The sequence below is a fragment of the Alosa pseudoharengus genome, unplaced genomic scaffold, assembly GCF_046254945.1.
Source record: "Alosa pseudoharengus isolate Yale_2024_CS ecotype anadromous, Long Island Sound unplaced genomic scaffold, YU_APseudo_1.1 YU_APseudo_1.1_scf_16, whole genome shotgun sequence".
Classification (NCBI taxonomy): domain Eukaryota; kingdom Metazoa; phylum Chordata; class Actinopteri; order Clupeiformes; family Clupeidae; genus Alosa; species Alosa pseudoharengus.
Window position 1 is genome coordinate 33185561 of NW_027468630.1, and position 19544 is coordinate 33205104.

The 19544-nt window shown below is 45.5% G+C and overlaps 1 protein-coding gene across 5 annotated transcripts; it reads left to right on the plus strand.

The window, feature by feature from the left end:
- Positions 1-576: 576 nt before the first annotated feature.
- Positions 577-19159, plus strand: secisbp2l (SECIS binding protein 2-like). Of its 5 annotated transcripts, none has more exons than XM_076287797.1 (18): positions 577-678; positions 6025-6212; positions 7485-7812; positions 7956-8133; positions 8736-8995; positions 10855-10879; positions 10977-11086; positions 11271-11423; positions 11564-11653; positions 11774-11941; positions 12291-12432; positions 12659-12828; positions 13097-13229; positions 13347-13506; positions 14596-14816; positions 15210-15364; positions 15580-15799; positions 15973-19159. In XM_076287797.1, the coding sequence occupies exons 2-18, from the start codon at positions 6097-6099 to the stop codon at positions 16608-16610; spliced, it is 3267 nt and encodes a 1088-aa protein (XP_076143912.1). In that variant the 5' UTR covers positions 577-678; positions 6025-6096; the 3' UTR covers positions 16611-19159. The 5 variants fall into 5 exon arrangements, with proteins under 5 accessions (XP_076143912.1, XP_076143907.1, XP_076143908.1 ...); XM_076287792.1 differs by lacking the exon at positions 577-678 and adding an exon at positions 827-1026; XM_076287793.1 differs by lacking the exon at positions 577-678 and adding an exon at positions 827-1026 and having other exon boundaries at positions 10980-11086.
- The last annotated feature ends 385 nt before the right edge of the window (positions 19160-19544 follow it).

The window sequence follows — 19544 nt, forward strand, 5'->3', positions numbered from 1 at the left end:
TAGTCAAACTGCTTTAGACAGTTAGAATACATTCCTCCTTAACCATGTCACTTCTGGTCAAAAATAATATTGCAAAAAATGCATATACTTTATTTCAGTCATTGTGTGGGACAATATATCTCTTTCTTGTGCAAGGGTCAATATTTAAATGCCTATACTGGAAACTTTACAAGCCCTTGGCTATAACTACCACAGCTCAGGTATATCACTTTGAAATGGACTTTAGGCCTACTGAGCAGTCTGTCTTGATTTCAGATTGTATGATTATTGGTAGCATTATTATATAAACACACAGATGAGGTTGTTGACTGTTGTGTTTGGGGACATGAAACAATATCTCATTAATTCTCGTTAGAGGCATATGCCATATGTGCCAGATTGACATCAGGCAGTAAGGTCTTAGAATGGTAACTAGCCTAATGTTCATTGACATGACTGGAAAGGCACAATAAGTTGACTACTGCTTTGCAATAACACCTGGATGCTTGGAGATGCTGGAGTTCCTGAATGACTGCATTTCAGAGTGTGAAACAATGTCTCGGGGAAACTGGGTAACTTTTGGAAAGTTCTAGTCTGACCAGTTTATGGCAATACGTCTTTCATTATGTGAACCTTTTTAGAAAATGGAAGCTGACAGGAAACTGAAGAGAACCCAATGCTGCAAATACTAACTCATTGGTAAGTTATATGACATAGATAACGTATTTTCCGCTGTTAATTTTATTATCATAGACACAGAGGCTAAAGATAGGCAACTTGTTAGCCTGGTAGTCAGAGGGGTTGACCCTGCACGGCTTCCGTTCCAGATGACTCCCACTTTACGTTGTACTGCGACGGTCCAATGAAGAGCAGCTAGCAACAGTGAAGCTTCAACATTTACTACTTCGCCGATGGGGTGTGTTTTCCCTTAGTAGCCCAGTATAAACAATGATGAAATTAACGACAAAGACATCCTGACATCCACAACATAATCAATGTGGGTCCATCACAGTTTCGGTGACCGACATGGACACAAGTGACAGCAAGGTAAATGTATTTTTCAGCTAGGGTGCAAAAGTAGTTGCCTTTTCCTAGCCGTGGTTAGCTACGTTAGCCAACATAATATCCGTTCTGCGGTAACATTAACGTCAGTGGGTGACTATAATTGACCGGCAAAAACAAATGCATTTAGTTGTTTAACATGAAAACATAACAGCAAGATTATGTAATACGGTTAAACTAAATGTGACTTGTATCTGCAAGCTACTACAAATGAGATCCTGTACTAACATTCGCTCTGTGGTATGAGATAGGAACTGGAAACCCACCAGCTAACGTTAACGTTAGCAAACTAGCTTCTGTCACAGAAGCGTCTGATAGGCTATCACTGTATTTATTGGTGTTTCCACGTATGTGTTTTCAAAATGTTGTAATTTCCTGTTGTCATTTTCTAGTTAATAATGCTCAAAATGTGTTGGTATATGAAAGGATCTAACGTTAACATTTAGTTATTTTGTAAAGCTAACGTTAATGTTTACTAGCTAGCCAGCTGAGTTTTGCATAACGTTAGGTAGGTAACGTTATGCCCTCTGAAATTGGAACAGTGATGTTGAGCTATGAGCTTGGGATAAAGTTGGCTGGCTCGCTGACGGCAGACACGATAGTATTTTTCTGACTTGATATATTACGGTTAAATGTAACGTTAATTCATCTGGTTAGAACAAATATTTACATCGCAACGAACTCTTCTTGTACAGTTAACGTACAGTGACTATCATTAGCTAGCTAGCGATACAGTAACGTTACTCACTCATGAGTGGCTAACTTAGCTGCTTGTCTTGAAAATAAATAGCATCGGGTTAGCAAACTAGCTAACTTACAAAACGGTCTGATGTGAATACTTAATAATATACACGTTACCTAGCTATCAGTAGAGTAAACTGACTGTTTTGGCTTTACATTCAGCTTGTAGCCGTTAACTCGATGACTTAACTCACAGAGCAATACAGCTGGTGAAGTTATAAGTTAATGATCAGTTGAGAGTTGTCATTGTGTCATGATTAGGAGTGGAAGCCACTAAACATTCAGAGAATCATACGAAATTGCTCCTGCTGTTCAGTTATGTTGAACAAATTGATTGAATGGGGTTAATAGGGTAAACTTGAATAATGATTCGAATAGTGTCGATGCATAAACATGATTAGCTGATTTCTGTAAGTCGAATGTCTCATTGTTTTCAAGACATGATTTACGATCAGCAATGCATCTATCTCGATCTGTTTTCTATTTGAAATTGAAGCTAGTGCATTGGTTTCAGATTTTCTTTGTCTATTGGGTTGTCATTATGTTCTATGGAAAGTGAAGGAGTTTGAGATGGTCTGAATTTCTGTGCTTGTGACTTCCATATTATTTTCTAATTTGGAGCACATGCTCCCTCCCCTTCTGTCTCTCTCTCCCTCCCTCCCTCCGCCTGTCTTCATGTTCATTTTGTCCCACCTCGCTGTATATTCCTACTGTCACTATACTGTACAAGAACAAGAGATCCTCTGTTCTGATAAGAAAGTGGAAACAATGATGGAGAGACAAAGGGCTGGAAAGACAAATGGCAAATCGCCCACCCTCATCTCCACATCAGTGTCCACTCCGCTCGTCCCCCTGCACATCTGGGGCTGACTTCAGTGCCACCCTGACAATCAGCCCTTTGCACCCAGACACGGACTGCCCCTGCACTGCAGCCTTAAAACAATCAAAAGCCTAACGCTCGCTCTGAATGAAGAATGGGGACAAATCAAAGCTATTCTTCTTATTCATTCTTTCTGAAGTAGAAGAATGCCTTCTTTTTCAGTCGGTCTCACTGCAACACATGCACACCTTTGGAGGAGACACAAGGGCCTAAATGTTTTTTAGCAGCGCATAGGAGGCCTCTGGCACTAATCATGCCTCACCCATAGGCCTACGTATTATGTAATTAGCTTACCTTCTGTTAGCGACCTTAGAATGCTTAGCTTAGCGCTGTGCTTAATCCCGAGGCCACCTCTTTCCTTTTAACAATGCCTTAAAACAGTGCTGCAGCTTTAAAAATTAAGCTTTCAATTCCTAGTGATTTAATGAGCTTTTGTTTCCTCTCACCATCTTATCATAGGTCATTTGCATTTGGTCTTTTGGGAGCTGGTCCCCTTCGCATTATCGACTCTGGAGTTGCACAGAGAGGAACGGTTATAATAACGTTATATCATATTTTCAGCTCAGGATGTCCAGAATTTGATCCATGGCTGTTGCAAGTCCAGTAGCCCGGCACACAGTCCAGTTGTTGGGCCCAAAGGCTGAAACAGTGCTACCCACAGACTATAGCGCTAGTGAACAATGACTGCCTGTATATAGTTTGAATTATAGATGCATTATGCATTCACAGTAGCTGTTGGGGAAAAAAACGTCCTTTTGTATTTTGAACCCGGTCAACTCAGCTGTAGGTTGATACAGATCAGCAGTGTTAGTGGTGGGCTTGCCCTGAATCTTTGTTTCAGTGGCTTACCATCCTGTCTGATTAGATCTGCTGAGTCTCTGCAGCTCTCACCACTGTAGTTTCACCACACCCTCTTCGGTGCTGCTAGCCCACTGGGACAGCCTCTCTGACCCTGCTTAGGCTTTTTGCTGCCCTTTCACCCCAGAATGGCCGCATTAATGAAAATCTGGTGTCTGCAACTATCCCACTGCTCGATGAATGAAATGTGAAGTGACTTGAAGGCTCATTCAAACTTTGGGTAAATCTATAATAAGGATTGAATAATGCACACCAGTGAAACGAAGTATCTGGCCCATACCAATGTTAAAATTGAAAAAGACATGCACATCCAGGCACAAGTTCATACTAAGTGCTGGAAAGAAAGTGAGGCACAAAAAGTCAGCGCACTATTCTGGGCCCAAACTCATTAAATAGTATCAACACCTGTGACATTCCAGGCCGAGCCCTTCCTCAGGCATGGCCCATATGACACAGTGAACAGCTTACTTAAACAGCTGTGTCGTCAGAACCAGCTCAGCATTTTGTCTGCTGTTTAGCCGACAATGGAAGAAAAGTGTTTCCATAGAATTAGACAATGCACTGAAAACACAGTCTGTTTAGCTGAGTTATAGTTGAGCTTCAAACACACTGATTGGTACTGACAAGTATATGATTCCATTCCCTAAAATGTTTAATGCCGTGCTCATTGTACAGTATGTTCTCAAGAATGTGAGCCTGAATATCTAATATGCTAACTGGTGTAGATGGCTTTTGATGTAGCCTTTAGCTTAAACCTTTGGCAGTTTTATTATATCAAAGTCCTGGCATACCGCTGTCGATGACTATGATGATTTTAGCTTAGAATTTCATGTAGGAAAAATTAATTGGGATGACTAATATTTTCACTTCTTGAAAAACTTGAAAATCCTGATGAAACAACACTGACTGACTAACACTGACAGAAATGACTATACTAATTCAGATCCATCAAGTCAGAGTGTTACGTGGATTTACTCATGAACTATAGATGGCTATATTTAACCTTAGTTTTCACGCAGCCACAGTTTCCAGTCCAGGGTAGTAGGGTGGCTTTGTGCCTCGGGATCTTACTGCTGACGACACAGTCATGACTGGCGGAACTTTGTGTGGACAGAACACGGAAGCAGAACCTAGCACTGATTACCATCATGCAAACATAAATGGCAGTGGAGGCCCAGCTCACGCCCCTCTCATGCGTCTGTCTTTCCTCAGTAAATTGGGCAATGTTTCCCCCAGTTGTTGTCTGATATGGCTACTTTCTAAAAGCACTCCCATCTTTTGTTTTGGTGCCTCCACCTTATTGACAGTGACGTGAGTGTTTTGTCTCTAGTCCTGCTGTTACGTAGCTTTGTAAATGATTACTCTCTTCCTCTGTGCAATTTTTGGAGTGGCCTGATGTCAACCGCATTTTTATGACTGTTAATGTATGACATGAGTATTGTGTCAGAAGAGACTGTCCATGTCCAGGAGAGCAAAGGTCTCCTTCTGACTGAAGTTGAGCTTAGATGGTGGTGAGTCACTGTTTCTGGTCTCTTCATGATCACCTGTTGACCCTAAGTTTGCTGTAGTTTCAGACCAGTAGAATGTTGTTCCGCTTGCTTCATTCAGACTAGCAAACAGGGCCAGGGAGTAAGATTCTTTTAAATTATTCAGCCCTCTGTCTCGGAAAGTAAGAAATTCCCTTGTGAAAAACATGTAGGGCTCTGACACTTGATTCTAGGTTCTTACCTTAGATGGTTTGGAATTGAAATAGTGTGATGTGAATGAGGGGTGAATTCTCAAGTCACCAGGATAAAAAAAGGCATACTTCTGCCTTGAACTCTGAAGGGACAGAAGGAGGAGGGGTTGACATTTGAGCTCAGGTCCAGTCCAACTTAAAAAAAACGCACCCAATGCAACTCCTTTTTTCCTCCGAAAAAGGTACATTCTTTTAGGTCACTGGCATTGACCACATGTGTCACTTCAGCAAAGTGTTGACTCTCTCACCTTTGTTTTGCTTTGTTCTCAGTAGCATGTAGGAATGCCCTGCAAAGGAGAAGGAATCTGTTCTAAATATTTGCTTAAGTGCTGTATCATTATTCAGTACTTTGTCCTCTTGTCCAGTGTGTGGACCAATCTGTGTACCTGCCACACCTCTCTTGTCTTGTCATGGCACCTACTAAAAATAGCCTCTATGCAAACAAGGCTGCTCCTGCTGTTAGTGTAATATTTGTTCATGATTATCTAAATGACCTTGACCTTACCTAAAGCAACATTAAAGGAACACGCCTGAAAGGGAACTGTAGGCTAACTGGTGTAACCCACTTCTAGTGACTTATGCTAAGCTAGACTAATGGTGTCAGACTGGGTTATTGTATGCACAGAGAACAGAAAGGTAGGTGTCCTTTGTTAACTCTGGGGTAGACGGCAAATAAGCTAATCGCTAATCTCCCAAAGAGTTGGCACGCTCCTTTAAGGTTGTGATTTTGACTGATTTGACATTGCTGTTCTGTTCTTGGCCTTAGGATGTGAAGCTTTCTGCCGAAGTGGAGCCGTTCATCCCCCAGAAGAAAGGTCTTGAGTCTGCCCTGGTCACCATGAGCTTGTCCGGAGAGGGTGGAGGGGGTGGTGGAGGCAGCGGGGTCGAACCCACTCCCATCCCCAGTTACCTGATCACCTGCTATCCCTTTGTCCAGGAGAACCAGCCCAATAGGTAAAGGTCCAGCCACAAACAACACACAGTTTGGTGTCTAAGCACTCCACTTTTGATGGTGATGGTGTAATTAGCAGACGTTCATTTTGTCATTTTATAAAATGATCATTCACAACCTGAAATGGATACCATGCCAATAGAAAGCTGCATTCATTTTGCCTTTATCTCATTGTAAAGGACAAACATTGAGGGGAAATAATTTGCACGTAAGCCGGTGGGATCATGGAAAGTAGACAGCCATAGGAAAACAGATGTCATGCTTAGTCAAATCTCAGAGGAATTTACAGTTCCTATACAGGCTCAATCACGATCATCAACAAATCTAAACTTTCTTGAGAGCTTTTGTTTCCAGTATAAAATACTAAGTAAACATATTCCTTTTTCATTCACAAGCTCAGAAGTACAAACTTGATTGTGTTTGTTTGGTTTTTGGCTTTCACAATGTAGATTGTCATCAGATGAATCCAATAGTTTACTTGGAAAAATGCCATGGTCAGCTTGGTTTGTAGTTTGTTATGGCAAGGCTCTGGGCTCCCCAGTGGAGAGAGGAGTCCGCTCTGAGGTCGCCTGAGCTCTTGGTGTGATGTGTTATATCCTCAGCGCATCCGCCCTCCCCTTTCCTTCCTCTCCGGTTTGAATACCAGGAAATGCCCACTTTAGAACACTGGCCGTGAAAATGTCTGTCGGATTTTTATCAGCGCAGCGGCACGTTATCTGGCCCAGAGAGTCACCACTGTGTAAAGTCATGCACCATGATGCAGTTTTGAATGATTATCTGATGCAATGATTATTCTACTCAGAAGACAGGATGGATGGCTCATCTTTTTTTTTACACAAAGTTATGAACTTTGTAGGAAGTGTTCAAGGGCGATTTGATCATCATTGATGAATTTACTTCACTGTCTGCATTGCAGTGCTGTGGACATCCCCTTACACACCTACAGAAGGCCTGAAAATTAGGATAGTAATTGCAATTTACTAGGAGGAAAAATATGCATCTTGTATGTTCAGGTTCATGTATGTTTGTACAAATATAATGTGCTGGTGGTTGTTTGTGTGTCTGATTGTCTGTAGGTCACAGACTCGATACTGAACATGTGCCTGTATTTTTATTTTTTGAGATGTCTATAATTTCAACAACCTTTGTGTTTATTTGTGAACTGGCCTTGGGTGACATGAAAAGCGCTCTAAATAAAATTTATTATTATTATTATTATTATTATTATTCAGCCCTGACACTGACCTCCTGCGTGCTTTCTCCTGTGTGTGCAGGCAGCTCCCCATGTACAGCAGTGACATGCGCTGGCAGCAGCCCAACCCCAGCCCCGCGGGGGGCCCCTACCTGGCCTACCCCATCCTGTCCTCGCCACAGCCCCCCGTCTCCAACGACTACACCTACTACCAGATCATGCCGGCCCCATGCCCCCCCATGATGGGCTTCTACCAGCCTTTTCCCACCCCCTATGGAGGGCCAGTCCAGACCGGCGTGGTCAGCCCCGTCTCTGCCGACTGCAACGAGCGCCTGCCGCCCCCCAGCCAGACGTTTGGGGTGGCCGGCCAGAGAGGCAGGGGCATGACCCGAGCTGCTGCTCTGCCGAAGGTAAGACGCCACAACAGACTGGCCATTACAGGGCATTACCAGCTTTTCATTGACGTTTTCTTTTAGTCCAGAAGGAGGTAGAATATATGTGCAGGAAACCGATGTTACATGTCAAAATGTTTAGTAACATGAACTGTGCACAGAGTTGTAGCTATACCAGGCTTGCTCTCTGTGTCTATCCACAGCCCCTGCTTCAGCCAGTGAGAGGGAAGAGAATGGCCCCACGTCGCCACGACGTGGCAGTGCAGAAGGAGGTGGGTGCCTCAGGTCCAGACGGGAGGCCCAAGACGGTGCTGCTAGTGGACGCAGCGCAGCAGACAGGTAGGAGACTGCAGACTGCACACCTAAGACCGATAGGGGTCAACATGATCAGAAAATCCCTGTATCCGTCTTGCATGGAGATTTACTAGAGACTTGCCGAGGCGGCAGAAACCGATGTGTGATATGAATGTATTTATACACTGTGATGCTGTGTTTGGAAGTCACACAGGATGAGACTTAAATATTGGTGGCACTGGTAAGATTCATTTGGCATGTGGTTCCATGCAGGCGTGTTTTCCATGATAAAGCATGTTTTGTAAGATGTTAACAGTGGACCTGGCACTTCTAGCCTCAGATAGATAGATGATGCACTAGACCATTGTAGGAGATATGAACAACACAAACATATTGTGTAAGCTGTGTCACTAGGGTCACATGGTACTAGGTACGAAAACATGCCATTGGGTGTGCTGCTCAGTAGTGACGCGTTTCAGGCTTAAGGTTTTACCATCATAAGGGGGGAAGTGCCAACCTGTTCTGGTGAATTCCTGACCGCTGTGCTCAGAGGAGGAGAAGCGATGAGAAGAATGCGGTCCTTCCAGTCTGGCGTGATGTGTGGCAGGAAACGATACTGATGATCTGCTGCTCTTGCTTCTCAACAGATTTCCCCGGCGAAGCTGCAGGACGGAATGTGCCGGAATGTGGCAGCCCGCAGTCGTGGAAAAGCAAGCCGCGCCGCCGCCGCTCCTCCCACCCCGGCGAGTCGTCCAGCGAGCAGGGTGCCAGCGAGGCCGACATCGACAGCGACAGCGGCTACTGCAGTCCCAAACACAACCAGGCGGCGGCCCACGCCAGCGCTGCTGCTGCCGCACCCCTGCTCCCCTCCTCCCGGCCCAACGAGCCCCCCGCCACCACACCCATGGTACTGCCCCCACCATATCACTCGGACACATGCTCACACACACACACACTGAGCACTGATCCTAATCACTAGACCAGGGGTTTTCAACCAGTGGTCCACAGCCCACTAGTGGTCTGCCATGAGGACATTGCTGGTGGTCCCTGACCATGGATTCAGTAATGTAGTTGCAATTAGGGCTGGGCGATATGGACCAAAACTGATATCCTGATATTTTGGGGCTGATTGGCGATATACGATATATATCGATATTTTAAACAGAAAGAGCTAAGTGTTTCGTATTCACTCAACATGACAATTATGACAACACAACCAGCTTTAATTAGAATGATTTCAGACTGCTCTAACACAGCTGTGCAAAAAAGTGTAAACAATAACATAGGCCTACCAATACCAATAGGCATAGTAGGCTACAGCTGCTCTGATAAAGCTGTGCAAATAACAAAAGACCAATAAGTCCACCCTGACTGACAACACAGGCCTACATTGTACTGCACAACGCAATATTTTGGGCACAAAAATATTGCAGTGGCCTACTGCAGAAAAAAACCTGCAGTTTTGTCACACAATGCAGTTTTTTTTCTGTAAGGGTTTGATAGGGCCTACATGACAAGCAAATGTAGCCTATGATGGCCTAGACATGTGTAACTTGCTATCGATAACAATTAAATTGTTTTAAACAATTAGGCTACTTAAACAATGTAACTGTCACTCACCAAGAGTGTGATAGACGCTACTGTCATTTTGTATGCGTTCATTACCATTTTTGCATGTTCCGGTTTGTAAGAAAAAATCCCTATGCACGATTGAATGGGGTTTCGGGAATCATAAAAAATTATGCCCCTGTCCCCACGTGCATATCCTCTTAATAAAATCAGCGTGTATGTTATCTCCCTGAGGACTTTAGATCTGCTATATCGCTAAACGCAAGCACCCTTAAGTGTATTTAAATTAGCTAGGCTATGTACCAAAAATGACATTTACCGTGAGTCGAAGAGCTGTAAACAGTGTTGTAACTTAAATCTGCATGTACAAAACCGCTTGGAGCTCCGGTAGAGTTTTGATTTCACAACGAGAATTCTCGGTCTAGCCGTTGATGTGCCGACGGAACTAGGCATCAGCACAAACCTCTGATCACGGTAAATAAAATCTGACTCAGTGTCCGTCATGTTTGAAAGTTTGTAGTGCTGCGAGGGAGAACGTGCACACGCAAGAGGCGCAGTTGGGCAGAGTTGCGGCTGTCTGAATGGTCTGAACACAAGTGGCTTTGATGAAATGTCCCATTATTTGACATAATACCGGTATTACGATATTGTCTCAACTACATATCGTTTTCAAAAATATATCGGTCGTAGTCGTAATACCGATATATCGCCCAGCCGTAGTTGCAATGTGGGAATCAGTATATTTATTCAGTGGTGGTTGTGGGGTTGCGTATTTAGTCAAAATGGTGTTCCCTGGTTCACAATCAGTTGAAAACCCCTGCACTAGACCTTCACATCACATGATGCACACAGACAGTGGAAACTTAAGTGCCTTCAACTGTTCATTTGTTATGGGATATTATCACCAGGTCTTACAATGGCGCAAAGTACGGTGCCCATGTTACCTGGTGCTCCATATACATAGACCTTGAGATGTGTCCTCTCAAGGGGAAGAGATAATGAAATGAGCCTGGTGTTTACTTACGCCTCATAATCCCCCCCTATTTAATTTGTCAGATGACCCTCACATATGACAAGATCAGCATATTTGAAAATGTGTTTGAGAAATGCAATCAAAGCTCATCAAATATGAACTCTCCTGACGGGCAGAGTTTGTGTAGATCATCACATTTCATCACTGTGTTTATTTTCCCACAGGCTGTTGAAGCTGGTGTGATGACAGGTAAGGCTGTTGACTTTACAGACGTTTTTATTGTTGTAACAGTGCTGCTTTGTTGTCCATGGTGCACTGACGGTGTGTGTGTGTGTTTATGTGACAGCAGTGAGCTGGGTGAACGTGGCCTCCCAGGCCAGCCAGAAGCCGTGGGGAGAGCGGAGCTCTCCTTTCCATAGACCAGCCAAGCCGCCCGAGCAGAGGAGCTTCTCCCAGGTAAGAGACTATTGCATTTGACCACTGCTCTCCACTACAAATGGGACATAGCAGCCTTTATTCAATGTGATGCTAAGAATCCATGGTAAATGAAAAATATAATCTACATGGAATGATGTAGTGTGTTGGCAGCAGCTACTTTGGTTTTCTCTCCAGCTGGTCTGAATGTGTGTGTGCTCTGTAGGATCTCCAGGTGGGCTATCAGGGTCGTGGCTCCCCGATGGGTGCTGCCCCAGACAAGGGCGTGTGTGGACCAAAGAGGCTCCAGCAGGGCACAGTGCAGCCCGCACCTCAGATCCCCGGCACCGAGCTCACTCCTGAGCCCCTCTACTTTGCGGTGAGGAAAAGCTATGATACGCATCAGTTTCCCCAGATGGATATCTAAGCACAGCACTGAATTTAGGAGAAGTAGGGTTTTTGTTTTTTAGTTGTTTGTGAAGCTTCTGTGTTCTAAGGTTTCTCTGTTTCTATCATCAGGATGAAGATGAGTTTCCTGAACTGGCCAGTGGTGAGGCTCCTGCGCGGAGTAGACCAGAACCGGTCCAGCCCAAGATGCCCAAAGGCCTGGTGAGTGGGTCTGGTGGCCTGGCTGCACCAAAACACACAACAGCACCAAAACGCACACCAGCACCAAAACACACACCACCACCTTGACCTCTGCCTCCCCTTGTGTGTTTTTATTTTCAGCTGGAGAACCTGCCGGAGAACTCGCCCATCAACATCGTTCAGACGCCCATCCCCATCACCACGTCCGTCCCAAAGCGAGCCAAGAGCCAGAGGAAGAAGGCGCTGGCCGCTGCGCTGGCCACGGCACAGGAGTACTCCGAGATTAGCATGGAGCAGAAGAAACTGCAGGTCAGCAGACTGCCTCTGACTTTTAATCCCAAAGCAAAACAAACAGCACACTGAGGGAGTGGCCTCAACACAGGAGCAATGCTGCCATAAAGAAGGGCATCCTTATGGCCCTACTGCTACCTGCTACACTATTACAGTGTTAATCAGTTAAAGTGTTATCTCAAGGAGGCTCATGACTCTGGAATGTAATGTCATTAATGGCAATATGTAGAAGTTAGAATGCATTTCATCCTTCTGTGTAAAGCATACCCTTGTTTACAATGCATTGCCCTTAGTCATTTTGCCTTACAAATGACCAGACTTGACGTGTGTGTGTGTGTGTGCATGTGTGCATGCGCTCCCTCTATAGGAGGCATTGACCAAGGCTGCAGGGAAGAAGAGTAAGACTCCAGTACAGTTGGACCTGGGCGACATGCTGGCTGCTCTGGAGCGGCAGCAGCAAGCCATGAAGGCCCGGCAGCTGACCAACACCAAACCGCTGTCCTTCACAGGTACGCCAAGCCACTCCACCGCACAGCACTGCACACACGCCAGGTAGCTTCAGTGGAGGCCTCGTCAGGAATCACAGGAAAATCACTGATCGGCTGTACTGTGTCGTCTGTTAGTCTCCATTCCAACACTGGACTTCCAAACGTGGCCGTGGTTTATGGGTTGGCAGAGATGTGTTTTTTTGGGTTGGTGAGATTGACAAAAGTTTCCTTTGTGTCTGACCACCAGTTGGCACTGCGGCCCCCTTCCATGGCAAGGAACCAGCTGGCAAGACAGCAGCGGTGAAAGGACAGCCCTACGCTGCCCCCCACAACATGCTGGACTCCTCTGCTCCGCGCATCAAGAGGGGCAAGGAACGGGAAATCCCCAAAGTCAAGAGGCCAACGGCCCTCAAGAAGGTAACAAGCCCTGTGACCCTAGCACAGGTCAGCCCTTCAGACAGAATGGCTCATCTGCATTGCCACGCTAAGCCAGGAAGTAATTCCGGCATGTTTGTAACAAAATTCTGATGTAGGTTTTGCTTGTAGAAGTTCAGCGCAGTTCAAAAAGAGGCACATTTCACACACTTTGCTTCGCTCATTGTTTTCCATGCATATTCTGTACTTAATTAAAAGAAGACCAATGACTTGATGTGAGTATTCTCAACCGAGCTGCCTCTGTCCCCAGATTATTCTGAAGGAGAGAGAAGTGAGAAAGGGCCGCTTCTCTGTGGACCAGAACGCCGCTGGTCCAGAAGAGCAGGGCGATGACGAGCTTCACTTCACAGACGACCTCTCTCGAGACGGCGTCTCACAGGAGGGTGAGTACTCGCGCAGTGCCAGTCAAACTCGCATGAGGGGACTTCACGGGACTTCTTTGACGTTTCAAAGTCACTTGACCTGCTCTTACAGTACCTTTGCTTCCTGTTGCTTTGCAGAGAACGGCCTGAGCATGCCCAGTGACGCCTCGCTGTCTCCGGCCAGTCAGAACTCGCCGTACAGCATCACGCCTGTCTCCCAGGGTTCCCCAGCCAGCTCCGGCATTGGCAGCCCCATGGCCTCCGCCATCACCAAGATCCACAGCCGCAGATTCCGAGAGTGAGTCAGACTGCCCCTGGCCTCCAGCGCCACTGGTCAGCACAGCTCCCTTGCAAACCCCTCAAGTAGAGAGAGGACAAGGCACCATGCCCCTGTCATACGGTCTCTCTGAACTGAAGACCTCAGAACAGGCCTGTGTGGCTGGTATCAGATCCCTGCTTCATGACATTGTCATGCTTTAGTTCATCAGAAAGATGATTGTTCTGATCATTGGTGTTCTTCACCAGTCCTGTCCATAGAGTTTTTTTGTTTTGAAAGTGGCGGTGCGCACTGCACACAGTGCTGAATTGTGCAGTGTGCGGGGCGCCGATGAGCGGCACGTCCTGCGCTCCGCAGCACAATGTATGCCACGCTTTACAGACCCCGCTTTGTCTCCCAAAAATGTCTGCCGCAGTGAGCCCATTGTGCTGGCCAGGGCCCTGTCGCTCAGCTCCTGCGCTTGAACAATCGCTGGACGCCCACCGCGGCTCAGGCCCTCAAGCTGTGGCTGCCTCCCGTCCGCATTACTGAGCAGGATTAAGATAACTGAGCTGTACATGAGTAAATTAAGTCCTCCATTGTGCATAATGCACACCAAAATGACAGTTGCTCATGGAAATTATTACATTACATTTTTAAATGGCATTGTACATTTGTTAGTAGTAGAATTCTCTATTTATGGTTGTTGGATATATCAATCAGTTTTGCATTATCTGTTGGTAGCCTTTAAATATCCAAGCAAAGACATGGAAGTTAGGGGGCAGCCGTGGCCTACTGGTTAGCGCTTCGGACTTGTAACCGGAGGGTTGCCTGGCTAGGCATGGCTGAAATGCCTTGAGCAAGGCACCTAACCCCTCACTGCTCCCCGAGCGCCGCTGTTGTTGCAGGCAGCTCACTGCGCCGGGATTAGTGTGTGCTTCACCTCACTGTGTGCTGAGTGTGTTTCACTAATTCACGGATTCGGATAAATGCAGAGACCAAATTTCCCTCACGGGATCAAAAGAGTATATACTTACTTATACTTAAGTGTACACAGCGTAGTAAGTGTATAGGAGTGTTATTGGCTCTCTGTTACAGCCATGACCCTTTAACATGTTCTCGTTGCTCCAGGTACTGCAACCAGGTGCTGAACAAGGAGATTGACGAGAGCGTGACGCTGCTGCTGCAGGAGCTGGTGCGCTTCCAGGAGCGCGTCTACCAGAAGGACCCCACCAAGGCCAAGGCCAAGAGGCGCCTGGTCATGGGCCTCAGGGAGGTCACCAAGCACATGAAGCTGCAGAAGATCAAGTGTGTCGTCATCTCCCCCAACTGTGAGAAGATCCAGGCCAAAGGTTGGACTCACCTAAATGTTCAAATTACAAAAATGTGTAATTTGTATGTGTAATGTGTGTAAATAGTAATGTGTAAAGCAGCAATACTACTACGCTCTGTATTACAGCTCTCCCCCCTCTAATTTAATCTTTCCATTGGCTTTTTAATTTTTTTTTTTTTTAACAAATTCCTTCTAATTGGGACAGTACGTCACAGTATGATTTAGTAAGAACTTTTAACAGAATACATTGAAGAAAGTAACAGTAACTTTGCTGATTGCAACAAGAAACATTTCAAATACCGTTCACAAGAGGGCAGTGTGCTCCATTCATTATGACTGTGGCACAGGATGGCTGCCTTGTGTGTGGAAAAAGATTCAGAAACACATGAATGATTACTATGTGTTGAAACAGGGGGTCTTGATGAAGCTCTGTACAATGTCATTGCGATGGCGAGGGAGCAGGAGATTCCCTTTGTGTTCGCCTTGGGCCGGAAAGCACTGGGCCGCTGTGTCAACAAGTTGGTCCCGGTCAGTGTTGTGGGCATCTTCAACTTCTCTGGAGCAGAGGTATTTAATGAAACACACTCACACATCTCTCTTCTTTTTTTAACACCCCCTCTCCACACACACACACACACACACACACACACACACACACACAGATACACTGTACATGGACATGCATGAATAGTTCTGAGTGTGATTGTGTTTTCTCAGATCATGTCCAGTGTTAAATGGTGGGAGCATCTCAACCTTCTCTTCCCTTTGCTGTGCATCCGCAGGGTTTGTTCAACGGGCTGGTGTCCCTGACGGAGGAGGCCCGGAAGGCCTACAAGGACATGGTGTCGGCCCTGGAGCAGGAGCAGGCTGAGGAGGCCCTGAAGAACGTCAAGAAGGTGCCGCATCACATGGGCCACTCACGGAACCCGTCTGCCGCCAGCGCCATCTCCTTCTGCAGCGTCATCTCCGAGCCCATCTCTGAGGTCAACGAGAAGGAATACGGTACGACTTGATTGACTGGTTTAGATTAGAGTGATTGAACTTCCTATGCGTTTTGGCTGCATAGTGGGGAGATTCTATTTAAGACAGTATGGTACATATGAGTTTGCACACTGTGTGCTAATCATAAGATTATTGATATGATATTTACATGTTTCTATCTGGTATTTCCATAGAAACTAACTGGAGGAACATGGTAGAGACTTCAGATGCGCTGGAGCCTATGGAGAATGAGCCCAGCAGCAAGTCCACCAGCAGCACATCGGCCCCTAAGGACGTAGAGGGTCCAGCGGTGGCCAGTGTCAGCTCCGCACCTTCCACATCCCAGACTAGCCTCCGGGCACCAGCAGCCGCCGAGGGCAGCAAGGAGGAGGGCAGCGCCAAGACGGACGACCGTCTGGAGTTGGCCTCGCAGCAGAGCACGGAGACGGGCTCGCTGGACGGCAGCTGCCGGGACTTGCTCAACTCGTCCATCACCAGCACCACCAGCACGCTGGTGCCGGGCATGCTGGAGGAGGCCGACGAAGAGGACGAGGAGGAGGACGACTACACGCCCGAGCCCATCTCCGTGGAGGTGCCCTCACTCAACTGCAGCCGCATCGAGTCCTGGGTCTCCAAGACGCTGGAGAACCTGCAGCTGGGCAAGACCCAGGACAGCACGGAGGACGACGAGGACGATGATGATGATGATGACGAGGAAGATGAGGAGGAAGAAGGCGCGGCAAGCGAGGAGGAAGACCTGGAGTCCTCGGAGGTGGTAGAGATGGTGCCGGACGACAAAGAGGCCCAGGAGGCCAAAAAGGTTGTGGGCTGATGGACTGGGTTACTGGGTTCCTCCTCCACTCCATTTTCTCCTTCTCATCCCCTCCAACTCTTCCCAGCAACCCCCCCCCCCCCCCCTCCCCCTTCAAGCAACCAGCAGCTTCACAGCCTTGAACAGCAGTGTCTCTGGATCCAAACCTAACATGATCTCAGGAAACCGACCAACTTACAGTATGAAACCAAACACACATTTGAAAAAAGCAAACACACACACATACACACACACATACAAAATGCTGAGCTGTAGCTGGAGAGCTAATAGGGACCTCCATTAGTCCACATCTCCACCACCCCCATACTTGAATTAGCTTGTATTGACTGACATTTTCAGTGAGGTCTTTCAAAGGGAATTTGCGAGTCCCTCAAGACCCCCTTCAGTTTACTAGTTGGAAGTAACTTGTGGACTTATGTGAGGAATTGCACCAGGAATGCTTGGTAGCTGTCTTGAAGGGACTCCATGATGGGGTTCCAGCTCAGTGGCCCAATGATCGAGCCATTCGCTACTCCAGTCTCTTGATCTGTCTTCATCATAAATGGTGGGTTGTTAGCTATGTTTGGGGGAACGTGGGCTTTATTTGAGCATATGTTTGTTCTTGCTCAGCCAGCGGTTCTTTAGCTGATTAGTTGCTGTGCTTCACCCATTAATTTATTCACTCATGGTTGTGTGTTTACTGTCAGACAAACATGGGATGACCTGTTTTCATTTAAATGGGGAGTATAGATGCATAAGGTTTACCCTTCCACTAATGATTATCCCCATTAAAAGGGGACTCTGTGATAGAGATGTATGACCATAATAAGTGCAAGTCATTACTTTCAAAATCATAGTTCTATCTGAATTCACTTGGTGAATTTTGTAAAACTTTCACAATTCACATTTTTTTTTTGTTGATGGTTTTATCTCAAATAATGTCTGTTTGTGTGACAATAGTTTGAGGTTGGTAATATAACTAATGAAAACTTAATCCAGAACAAATATGTCTTGATTGTACATACCATGTATAGGTTGTTATAATAGTTAATCTGTTGTATTTATCTTCCGTGGTTAACAAGCTATCTGGGGATGTTTTCTGTGTGCTTCGTTGCTTGTTCATTCTCCCTCTTTGCTGGTTTATTTCTCCAGGTCATGGTACTGAGTCACAATTCTGTGGCGTTACCGTTGGCAAGCGTATTGGCCTGTAAACTGGCATTATAGATGGTCATCTTACCAAATTTGATGTACAGTAGGCAGTGTATAAAATGATGATGAATGCTTATTATAGCAGCACCTCTTGATTTGAGTGAGCGCAGCATGCAGACAGCGGGACTGGACCAAGGCTGGGCTGACATGTGTGGGGAGACAGTGTTTGTGTGTGTCGGCGGGGGCCCCCTAGCACCTACTGGAGCTGCAGCCTTGCCCAGGACATCTCCGCTCTCTCCACACACACCACTGGGTCCTGATGAGACCCACACTCTGCTCATATTCTCTTTTCTTTTCTCTTCTCATCACCTTCTTTCTTTCCTCTGATCAAACTTCCTGTCTCCTCAAGACCACATTATTTGTTGTCTTTCATTTTGAGTTCTTTCTCCTTGTTTTGTTTTAGTTGCCACTATGCCTGGATAACTCTGCCACAGTGTTTGCTACTGAGTTGGCAGAAACACCTGTTTTAAGATGTGACTGCAAGAGGTGTGTATTTCTAGATTTTATAGTACCAAATGTCTACAAGACAGTCACATTTTGTATGTCACCTCTATTGGAACACTGCCTTGGTAGAACTGTGGCGGAGTTAAGCACGTCTTATGGTCGCTGTCTCTGATGCAGTTCTCTTTCTTCTTTTCTGTGTTTTTGAATGCAAGTATTATTATGGATTTGGAAAACAAAGCAATGGTGACAAGCTAGTTAAGTTTAGTAACAGAATCAGTGATTTAACCCATCTTGCTTGTGAGGAAATGGGCAACGAATCCTGACAGGAATAATGAGTTTAAAAAATTGGAATGATAAGTATTAAGTGTTATGTTTAAAATATGAACTTATCACCACATTTTAAATTTATTTTGGTAGAACCTTCAAATTTTATGATGATGAATGAAATGTTACAGAATCAAAATTGTGAGACATATATTTCATCATGCTCAGACATAATGGCAAATGCTCCCATGTGAACAGTTTAGATAAGTGTTGTGCAATACCATGGCTCTGGAACAGTAAAATGTTGTAGACATGCCAGTAAAAAAGTGAAGGTCTTCTGTTTGATAAAAAAGGTACTATATGTTGTAGGCTTTTTGTCAACACTCTATCCTTTTGTTACCATGTGTCTAAAGTAATGAAAGCAAATGTGTTCTTTGCACTATGTAAATAATAGTAAACAACCTCTTGTAACTAATGTGAAAAAATGGTTCTATGAAGTACCTTTTTCAGTGTGTGGCTGTTCTTTATATTACTATTTAAGAGTTGCTCTTTAAAACTGTACAGCACTAGTAACATGTAGATGCCTCGCATATCTAATTGTAATCTTAACTATCTGACTTCTCGTTAATGATAATAAAATGTTGTTTAAGAAATGTGCAAAGCCCTGTGTATGATTTGCTATGTGGACATTGCTTTTGTGGAACAATCCTGTTGTTGTTGGGTAAATGTGAGCAGTGAGCAGTCTTGTTCAATTCCTAAACAAGTTGTTGGCAACATATTGAGTTCTTAAGTGTACAACAGGTGTCACGATGTGACGCTCAGGAAGGATTAGATTTTCTGCGGCTGATAGGACGCATATGCAAATAAATTCTGCCTCTGCCCTTCCGGTACAGTATCTTGCTTGTATTTGAATTTTCAGGGGAAGTCTGTAGGCTAAAGACCAGTTATGGGTTGGTTAGCCTAATGCTTTTGTGCGCCTCATCCGGATCTAATATTATAGCCCGTTAACGCTGATGCAATGTAGCCTAAGTTTCATTG

Bases quoted from the DNA above. Each gene is read 5' to 3' on its own strand.
- secisbp2l (XM_076287792.1), top strand. From the start codon at position 1,006: ATGGACACAAGTGACAGCAAG. The intron at 11,942-12,290 runs GTCAGCAGACTG...CTCCCTCTATAG, and splicing joins TGGAGCAGAAGAAACTGCAG to GAGGCATTGACCAAGGCTGC. The intron at 15,365-15,579 runs GTATTTAATGAA...GTGCATCCGCAG, and splicing joins TCAACTTCTCTGGAGCAGAG to GGTTTGTTCAACGGGCTGGT.